Raw genomic sequence first — 10753 nt, forward strand, 5'->3', positions numbered from 1 at the left:
CACATTTCACCTGTACCACTGTGTCAATCAAAGCATTTCACAAACCAAAACAAGCCTAAGGAAATGGACCCCTCGCTCCCCCCCCCCCAGGAAACTTACGTACAATCATGATGAAGGCAAACAGACATGGTTTGAATTATATAAAACAACCGCTCATGATAAACATTCAGTGCTGACTCTGAATTCTCTAACAGTTCCATAGGCCATGTATTCTGTCTGGCCACACTCCCTTTGCTAGCCCAACCATACCCAGACTCAAACATCCCTGTTTGCATCACCCACCAACACCCCAAGGGATGGGCACCCTGGCACTTAGATTCCCCCACGTAAGATTCCCTAATGCTTGGATGCCAACAAAACAGTAAGCTCTTATTGGGATGAAATAAGTATCTGCAGGGACATAAGATGCTCAAGTCGGAAGGGATGGGCCCTGGTGAATGTTTCTGTTACAAGTGGCTACACAGGCCAGCAGTGGCCGTGGCTTTGCCGGTGGACATGAGTGGGCCTGTGGGGTGTGTCTACGCTTCTCCCAGGAACCTGGTCTCTCACACTGCTATTTCCAAGCTTCTTCCAGCACTGGGCAAGTTCCTTGCTAGAGGAGACTATGAACACTCCGATTCAGAATGTCTGCATGGGGTTAGGGCCAAGGTACAAACATGGCCACTGGTAATCCCAACCCTATGCATGAGAGCATCGGGCAGTAGGCAGGCAGAGCGGGGTACACAGTCCCTTAGCTGTGCCAGATGTGCTCAGGAGAGGGGTATGTCCAACCCTTGGCCACTAGGGGCAGGTAGAGAAGCCGGATGTCCCCCATGGTCCTGCAGACACTTCTGGCCACCAAGCCTCGGGCAGGTGGTTGGTAGGTGGTGTCCAAGTCAAGTCACCAGCACAGGGGATATCAGATGACGGGCAGAATTTGCATACTGTAAAACCGAACTGTGAACAGCTGAGAACAGAATAAAGCCAGCAATCTTCCAGAAACTGCCCGGGTCTTTTGCAAAATAAATCCACAAAGGCCTGCCTGGTTCTAGGGGATGGGCAGGGATAGGGGATGGGCATAGGTGTGCACCCACCCTTCCACAAATATATACGGGAGTGGGGGGTGGGAGGGGTAATGTCTCTATAGACACCACCTACCACCACCATGACCAGGGCCATCTTCTGAGAGGTGGAGACATCTTGTGCCCCACTCCTAAGCATAGCTCCCTGGGTATTGGCTTCTTCGTGAACTTAGGCCCAGGGACAGGAAAGGGCCCAGGCTCCTGGGAAAGTGGGTCTTTCCAATGTGAACGCTCTAGCTGCAGGTAAACAAGGCATGGGAATGTGTCTTTACAATGTCTAAGTTCCAACCAGGTAGGAAATGCTGGCCGTGCTTTGAAACCCAATGGGACTCTTCTTTGGGCAGGAGGCTAGGAAACGGGACACCACCTACTCTTGGTCTGGAGGGGTGTGTGTGTGTGTGTGTGTGTGTGTGTGTGTGTGTGTGTGTGTGTGTGCGCGTGCGCGTGCCTGCTGTTTGGGTTTGGGGCTTGTGTTTTCCTTTCAGGAGAAGGAACTGGGGACGTAATAAAAAGCACATGAGAGGCTCACTCCAGGCATAACTATATACATCATTGTTCCTGTGTACCCCCCAAAAGCTTCCCCGGTAACTGTCCACTCTTAGTAAAAGCTCGGTGGCCGATCAACTAACTAGGCACGCCACCCTCAAGCATCTTTTCCTGACCCGGAACTGGGTTCAGGATGCCACACCCCCACCCCCACCCCCACCCCACCCAGCCAGGGCCTGTGTCTGCTTCTGTGTCACATAGGGAAACATATAGAGCTTATGACCATTGCTTGGGGTCATCACGAGGGATGGTGACAGATCAAGCCCCTTAGATACACAGCTTCCCCCTCGGTGGGATACAAGCTGCTGGCTGAAATGTCGACTGTAAACACATGCTTAGGCGGCCTTAGACAGCCAGGTTTCACCCAGAAAGCAAGGAGACAGTTCGGCGGGAGGAGCGAAGGCTCATGCCTATGCATTCAGAAGCCTGAGGCAGAGGCCAGACTGGGCAACGATAATCCTATTCCGGGGCCAGCTAGAGAGTGAACCCTTGTCTCAAAAAAGCCAAAGACACTAAACTTTAAAAGATTCTTCCAACACCTCACTGGGCGCTCTCTCTCTCTCTCTCTCTCTCTCTCTCTCTCTCTCTCTCTCTCTCTCTCACTAAAATAAAGCCCAGACAGATACTTCACAGACCCTAAGAAGACAATAGGTAATCAAGACCCGAACAAAAATAAGTTAATATTTATCAAAATAGTTTACAGCNCTCTCTCTCTCTCTCTCTCTCTCTCTCTCTCTCTCTCTCTCGGAAAAAAAAAAAGCCCAGACAGATACTTCACAGACCCTAAGAAGACAATAGGTAATCAAGACCCGAACAAAAATAAGTTAATATTTATCAAAATAGTTTACAGCACCAATCTACATAACTTTAAATACCTTTAGAAACTCAACATGTAGGGTCGTATAATACTCCCTTCGCAGTTTTCTCAGGCAGTGTAGGAGACAAAGTGCCTGGAGGGTGGTCAGGGCCTGGCTCTTGGATGCTCAGCTATCCTCCACTGGCTGACCCAGCATCCAGGTGTTCTCTAACTTCCCTAATTTTCCATACGTAGTGCTGGGGGTGGAAGCTGAGGCCCTGTGGAGGCTGGGGAAGTGTGCTACCACTAGGCTACATGGCTGTCCAGCCCCACTAACTCTTGCCATTCCCAAGAACCTTCCAGAGCAGAGGGGAAGATGGGGCCATCAGTTTACCTACCCAGCCTGTTTCCACCAGACTTGGGTCAAAGGCCAGACAGAAAAGAAAGCTCAGCTTTATAAACAGCATTAACATTAGACTAAGATACTAGCCTTCCCCACCCCAATATGGTGGAAGGGGAGTGGTGGTGGTGGGGAAGGGCACCCTGCTGGCTCTGGGACTCCACCAGCACCCTCAAGCAGTTTCTACCTACACAGAGTAAATGAGGAGGTGTCGGCCCCAGGGCCGCACCCCGAGAGATATGGAGCGTGGGGTGGGGGGAGGGGAAATGAAGGCATACACAGGGAATAAGGTCCAGGCCAGGGTGGAAATCTCACTAGCAGCAGGCAAAGGCACCACAGCTACAAGAGGAATGGCAATAGGACCCCAAGCCATCTCCTGCGCAGACCACACGTCTTGAACCGCAAGCTGATATGGCACTCGGTAATGATTTGGTTATCTTCCAAGGTGTAACATGAAGCCCCAAGTTAATCCAGTGGAGCGATTCAGAGCGAGCAGCAAGGGGAGGACTCCACAGTGCTCCTGAGATGTAAGAGGCCACACAGACCACGTCAGTGGCCAGAGAGGCGTCACCACCCCACACTGAGTGCCACCTGTCTGAGGAACTTTAGAAGACCCAAGAGGATGACATAACCCTGATACAGCCTGGTGTTCCAGTGACTCAGGACAGTGAGGACCGCAGCAGAAGCCGACCCGGGCCTGCTAGGAATGAGACCAGAGACTGTTGCCCTAGTCCACCACGCGAGACGAGCTGGCCGTCCCATCTCGACACCATTGATCACTCCAGGGACCTCCCATCTTCTGTGCTTGAGCTGAGCGGCTCACACCTGAACAGTTCACACTGTGCTGCGTTCTGCACAGAAGCCTCTGTTCAGACCTGGGGGCCCCATCCTACTACCCCATCCTGAAAGCTGTAAGGTATGGGCCTGTTCCTCCTCTTTAGGTCTTCTGTAACGGATGGGCTGTCAGGTAGCACTGTTTGGGGACATGCTTCCTCACTGGGACAGTCTTGCATCTTGTGGTCAGGAGGCTGGCCTGGGCTGACAGGGAGAGGCTCACCAGCCGTCTGGAGTGTGCGCATGGGTGATGCCAGGGTGGTCCCAGGGAGGGAGGGAGGCCGGCTTCCCGAGTGAGAGGAGAAGGAGGCCTCCCTTCGGCTGGGGCCGCAGCAGCAAAGCGCCCGGCCGGCCCGCCCGCCCGCAGGGAGAAGGGCTGCTTCCTTTGTTCAGAGGGAGATGAGTTATCCAAGGGACTGTCCAGAAGTGATCAGGCTCTCATCAACTGGCAGCAAACCAGCTTTGGTGACATTGGGGGTGTGAGCTGATCCTGAGGCATGAGTGGAGAGATTGTGAGGGTCCCAGGCCTCTACAGGTACCCGTCAACCGCTGTCACCCTGGTGGGTGGAGCTGCACGTCATTTGCACTGGTCCAAGTTGCTGTCAGGAGTCTTTGCCTGGCCAGCAGCCAGGGACGCTTCCTCACTGTGCCAGACCCCATAACCAAAGTAGATGGTGAAGCCTATGGGGGGAAAAGGAATAGAAGGGTGAAGAGTGCAGGCGGGGCTACCAGACCCGCAGGGGGCGGCCCAGGTATACTTCAACACCCAGAGAGGCGACACAAGGCCCCGGAAGGGATCAGCCAAAGTTACTGCCCTGCTTCCACTGTAGAAAACCTGTGTGCATCCTGGGTGGCTGCACAGGGGCCTCCCTGAGCAGCAGGCTAGGTGGAAGGTCACGGAAGATATTGAGCTGTTGTCCACCACTAGGTGGCATCAGAGTACCAGAGAGAAACTGTTCCTTCCCAGGTTGGGACTTCCAGCAGATACTCTGCCTAGACTGGCTTAGTAGCTCCGTTTTGTTCTAAGTAACCCATTAGCCTGAAGGAGGCAGTCAACAAGGGCCGTGCACAGTATTGACCCGGCGTCCAGGGCTCTCGACATCTGCAGCGATGCTTCAAAGGACAGACCCACAAGGGCCTGTGAACACATGGCTCAGGGTCACCTGTGCAACCTACACAGGAATACAGTCCCGAAGGCTCACCTGCCCAAGGCAGGGGGTGTTTAGAAGATCCCATATATCCACCACCAAGAAATGGGTCACAGTGAGCCGTGGGCACCTCTCTAGATTTTTAAAGCCAAATGAACCAGGTCCCTGGAAATGTACAATGAAATAATACAAGGGGCTTCTCATGAGGTTCCAGGGTCCCGGGGCTAGTCTCCTAGGCCATCAGACACGGAACGAGAAGGACTGAAACCAGCTTCTACAGCCCCAAGGTCAGATGCCTGGGGTGGAGATCGGGGGCAGGGTGGCACGCTCGTGGTAGGGAGAGACACAACATCAGCCCTAGTGAGGGATGGCCAGCACCCAAGCAGACAACCCCAGACTAAACTGTACACAATCCCCAAGTTGCTCAAGCCCTGATTGTCTCGTATCGGGAACAAGAGAGATGCCGGTCCACCAAGAGCTTCCCAGCACCTCCCACACTCCTGGTCCTCCTGGCAGAGGTACTCGGAAGAGGCCAGAGCCCTCGCAGCCCAGGGACTGGGCAAGTAGGAGCAACCCAGACTTCCCATTCAGAGTAATTGGTGCTTTCTTAGTAACTATCTCTCTCACCTCATGCTTTTTTAACTTCAAGATTTGCCTGGAGAGATAACTATCTTGGGCACCGCCTATGAAGCGTATCTAAAGGGGAAGGAGATTCCATAACACGTCAGGAGTTTTAGAGTAAGCCACTGACAACTCGTGTTTCTCCATGTTCTGTGACATTAACTAGCCGGTCAGGAAGCAGGAGGGGAAAACACTCAGCCTTACAGAGAAGAAGCTGGGTACCGAACGCGGGTTCACCCAGCAAACACACACACCATCACATACCTATCAGCATCCACACAGCAAACCGGACCCACGTGCCCTGGTCCAGCTGCATCATGAGATAGATGTTCACGAAGATGCTCAAGACAGGAAGTACGGGGACAAAGGGTACCTGCAGAGACACGAGGCAGCATCAGATCTGATGGGAGTGGCAAACCCAACAGCCCACTCCAAACAGAATGGCCCAAATATTCCTCGTAAAGTGACTAGAAGAGGGATATCCATTTTATCCCCAAGGTTAAACTATGTTGCTGCTGCTGTTGTTGTTGTTATTATTATTATTTGTTATTATTATTATATTAAATTATTGAAACTGCAGATGCCTTGGGTCACCTCCAAGGCCAAACAATGTCAGGCAATTCATCAGGCTATTTAACTTAGAGACAGGTGCACCCTACTAACTGAGGACTGGGGAGACATAGGGGCTCCTGCATAAGAAGACATTTTGTGCTCTGAGGGTCCCTGAGGTGAGCTGGCCAGACTGGCCTCCCGAAGCTCCCAGGTCTGGCCAAGCCACAAAGGAGCTTCCTGGCAGAAAACCACACTCTCAATGCATCAGTGTTTTTCCTACAGGCCTGCCGAGCTGCTCACCTTAAATGAGAGCTTGGTCTTGCTCTCAGGCTGTCTCCAGATGATGCCTGTCACCAGCATGCAGAGGAGGACTGACCCTGTCATTACAAAGACTGCCCACAGGGTCCCTTCTGCCAGGGCCTCTCTTCCAATCACGGCCACAATGCACACGGTGATGATAAGAACAGCTATGAGAGAGGAAAAGAATTAGAATTGGAGAAATATCCACATACACACACACACACACACACACACACATTATATATATACATGTATATGTATATATATACACACATATATGCATACACATACAATATGTATATAAACATACATATATGCATACATATACACACATAATATGTATATATTTGAAGATATATATTTGAAGGTATATATGTATATATACATATATACACATATATATACATGCATACACAATAATATATATTTGAAGATATAAATGTACATATATACATATGTATACATATAGACATACACACACACACACACACACACATATATATATATATATATATTCAAATCCTCCAAAAGGAGACTGTCTGTGTCATAAATTTCATAGGAATGAAAAGCTGATGTCACAGCTGGGTACCACACCAGACCCTCATCTTTCCCACCAACTCCCCCATCCCTACCCTACTCCCATCCCTGTGGAGCAGAAGCCACACAGCACCACAAAGGCAGACTCCAAACCCCTTCCCAGGAAAATGGGAGCTCTTACCTAGGAGGCCAGCTGAAATGTTCACAATTAGCCCTGAGAATTTGGAGGGCTCCACGTTCTTTGGTGAGAGGATGGATTTCAGAGAAAACTTCTCAGCTACCGGTAAAAAGCCCGTCTGTGACTCGCTGGCACTGACCAGCTCGTTCTGATCCACTCGATCTAGCTCCTCGGTGGTTCTGGCCATCTGGTATACCAGATTAGGCTGTTCTGGCTGGTACCTGTAAAGACATGCCCACGGCATGAGTGCTGCTATCGGCTTTTGTCTTTACAAAAGGACATGCACATCAGTCTGAGTTCTCAGTGTGCACTCAAAGGTAAGGTGCCTGGGACACAGGTCATAAACCGGTAGAACAGTGCAGTCCCTAGCAATACAAGAACAAAGGACAGATCAATGGAGGATGGGTAAGCGCTGACTACATGCCCTAACGGGATAAAGCTATTCTAAAACTCTTAAGTTCCTTGGAGTGAGTAGTGACAGAGCCAGGTGAAGAATGGACCCTACGGAATGGTCCAGGCTACCTGCAGATGAAGCACGCAACTACATGAGGGCAGTTCTTTGCCTTCCATTGCCTTCCAGACCAGACTGTCCTCAACAGCTTTTAAAAGCAGAGTCCCTTCTGAATTGCTGTGAAGACAATCAAGTCTAAGCGCAAGGGTGTGTATCAAGGGTAGCAAGCTGGTTAACTGCTCTTCCCACAGGCTCGCGTAGGCATTGTACTGTGGCCAATTAAGAAAGTAGGTGGGGCCTGGAGAGATGGCGCAGCGGTTTAAAGCACTGACTGCTCTTCCAGAGGTCCTGAGTTCAATTCCCAGCAACCACATGGTGGCTCACAACCATCTGTAATGGGATCCGATTCCCTCTTCTGGTGTGTCTAAACACAGCTACAGTGTACTTGTATACATAAAATAAAATAAAAAGAAAGTAGGTGGGTATCAAAGAACAGGTTAGGGTTGAGTCTCTAGGATTGAAAAGAGGTCCATGAACTAGTTTAGGCTGAATTTGCAGTCACTAGCAGGGATCAGCCCAGGTTTTATAGAAATGGCTATTTGCCTTCTAAGGACAAATGTCTGAAGGAGGAAAGGAAGCTATGGTTGTGTGGCAGTCACTGTGAATGCATGTTCTCATGACAAACGTCACCTCAGGCCATCCCTTAGAGCAGAGGCCTGTTCTTCCACTTCCAAGCAAAGATGGAGTGCAGGCATGTGCTTTGGGAAGGCTCTACGTGGGCGAGACGCTAGAGCACCCAGCTTCAGTGGCCTAAAGCCACTTTAATGCTGTTGTCATCAAAATAAAACCAACGAGAATCCAATGTCCCTGAGAGCTACAGACACTCAGAAGCTACCGTATAAACAGTCCACGGGAGCATCGTGACCTGGCTTCACGGGCCCGAGGTTCTCCTGACGCAGTCCTGGGGCTCATCCACCCCAGCAATCGGGCCGACTGAAGTCACTGCCCTATGCCTTCTAAGTTTCTGATCCCAGACTCAACCCAATGCTGGTGCTGAGGACGTTTAGCCAGAAAGATAGGGGACATGATGGGGGAACCGGTGGACGGGGTTGGGGCTGGGTGTACCACTGACCACATCCCACCTACCCAGCATTCTCCAATTCAGCTAGTATGGCCTGAAAATTATGAACTCACAATCCCCCTTTGTCAGCACTGTTAAAACAGCCACAAGCATCTGTTTACCATTTGTCATTGACTTCAGGGACCCCATACGTACCGTAAGACCAAAACACAGGCAGCCACCAAAGAGTAAGCCAGGAGAGTGCCAATGGACATGAGGTCCACCAGGTCCTTCAGTTCAAAGAGGAAGGCCATCACAGCTGGGGAGAAGACAGACAGTGGGGTTGAGAGTGGCCCTCTGGCTGTCCTATGGTCAGGACCGCCACCCACCTGTAATCTGGGCACTTCCAGCCCCTCTCACTCAGCCATGAGTGATGACTCAGTCATGAGAGACATTGCTCAATTGAAGTCAGGCTCAAGGTTAGAAGAGAGTTCTCAAGAAATAACATTAAAATTCACATAGAATTCTGTGTGTGTGTGTGTGTGTGTGTGTGTGTAAAATCATCTTCTAAGCTTACACTACCGATAAATACTGTTTTAAGTTAGCGAGTTCAGCTAAGGTTATACAGCTAGTGAATGGAGGAGCCTGGATCAGGTTCTTGTAACTCTGACCCCACTGTGACTTCTGCCATGTCGTGTTGGTGGTGCATGGACAGCCACATCCACACATCTACCTGTTCACTCTTTCATCTTCCTCTGCTATGTCTATCCATATTCATTCATCTGTCCATCTGCCCATCCATCCATCCACCTTTTCTCCATCTGTCCATCTCCTCACACATCTTTGTCTCTCTATCATCCTCCATCTGAGCTTCCACCCACCCTTCTCTCTTCCACCCACCCACCCCTCCTCCATCCACCATTCATCCCCCCTCCACCCACCCATCCCTCCTCCATCCACCATTCATCCCCCCTCCACCCACCCATCTCTCCTCCATCCACCTTCACTCATCTAGACAGGCATCACTTATTGAGAGTATGACAGTCACTAAGTTCTAGGTCCTTAGCCCTGAAGCAGGTGGGCCACAGTGTCTGGACTCCTAGAATATGATCTAATGACACATCTATCTAGAGATAACGGTGATGGGGAGACTGGCTGCTCTGGGAAGACATAGGGGCTCCTACTCTAGACAGGTAAGTAGGGAAAGTTGTTTCTCACATATGAAAAGTTCAAAGTTCTTTCTAAATGATGACATTCCTATTAGCAAGCCAACCTTCCCATCTTGCCACCCAGTTGAACACACGGGCTTGGGAGGTCCGGGTCAGTGGTAGAGCCTACTATATACAATGTCTAGGTTCGATCCCCAGTAGTACCATAAACATGTGTTTGTTTAAAAATTCCCTGTGCTGTCTATTTATGTCCGTGTAATACCAATTTTCCCACTTAAAAAAATAATTTGGCAAGATCTACTCTGGGACATTTTCAAATCACATGCAAATCAATACAAATCAAAGCATGATCACGAGACGGTCCACAAACATCTCTGCAGCCCCACCAGATTGATGCAAGCCAAACAGATTTAAATTGATGATGCATAATACGGTTAGAGAGCAGCGAAGGCCTTCCAGATAACTAGAACACCTACCAACCCCACATGCCACGCTTGCCTCTATCCCTACTCACAGAGAGACCCAGACAAACTTGTTCCACGGAGATGATCTTAGAATACCAACTCTTAATCCTACCAAAGGGGGAAAATAAACCAAACACTTGGCTTGGCCAGAGGCATGCACTTGATAGACACCTGAAAGACGATGGTTTGACCTCCTTTTGTGAGCACAGGAAGGAAACTAAATCAAATTATGTGGAAACACTGGACAAATTCCTCAGTGGCCTAATTCTACTCGTCATATTAAAACCTCACTGTTATAATCACTATTACAGGCAGAAATACTGCTATATAACTTGAAACTTGTTTTCTTGTCTTTAATAGTCACAAAACCAAAACACTAATAAAGCAAAAATACTAATACAACTAGTAAACGGCCCATTTTCTTACTAGTGGCCATTCAAGAAATCACCGAGATACAAGTTGTATGGTACCATGTGTCCTGATGGACCACACGAGACCCCTGGCGCTAGTCGGATGCTGCGAGGAACTGACTCTGGCAAGAACACTAACGGATCAAGAGTGGCTCAACCACCATGTGGTTGCTGGGAATTGAACTCGACCTTCGGAAGAACAGTTAGTGTTCTTTTTTTTTTTTTT

The 10753-nt window shown here is 49.8% G+C and overlaps 1 protein-coding gene across 2 annotated transcripts in view; it reads right to left on the reverse strand.

Annotated features, from left to right (window-relative positions):
* Nucleotides 1–2373: 2373 nt before the first annotated feature.
* Nucleotides 2374–10753, reverse strand: part of Slc7a1 (solute carrier family 7 member 1) — an 84931-nt gene continuing 76551 nt past the window's right edge. For both annotated transcript variants that reach the window (XM_021186649.2, XM_029533773.1), the window contains exons 9-13: nucleotides 8701–8803; nucleotides 6977–7194; nucleotides 6259–6425; nucleotides 5671–5779; nucleotides 2374–4318 (exon numbers count right to left, since the gene is read on the reverse strand). In XM_021186649.2, the coding sequence (XP_021042308.1) occupies nucleotides 4215–4318; nucleotides 5671–5779; nucleotides 6259–6425; nucleotides 6977–7194; nucleotides 8701–8803 (701 nt within the window). In that variant the 3' untranslated portion in view covers nucleotides 2374–4214. The remainder of the gene's footprint in view (nucleotides 4319–5670; nucleotides 5780–6258; nucleotides 6426–6976; nucleotides 7195–8700; nucleotides 8804–10753) is intronic.

This window comes from Mus pahari, chromosome 23 (assembly GCF_900095145.1).
Source record: "Mus pahari chromosome 23, PAHARI_EIJ_v1.1, whole genome shotgun sequence".
Lineage (NCBI taxonomy): Eukaryota > Metazoa > Chordata > Mammalia > Rodentia > Muridae > Mus > Mus pahari.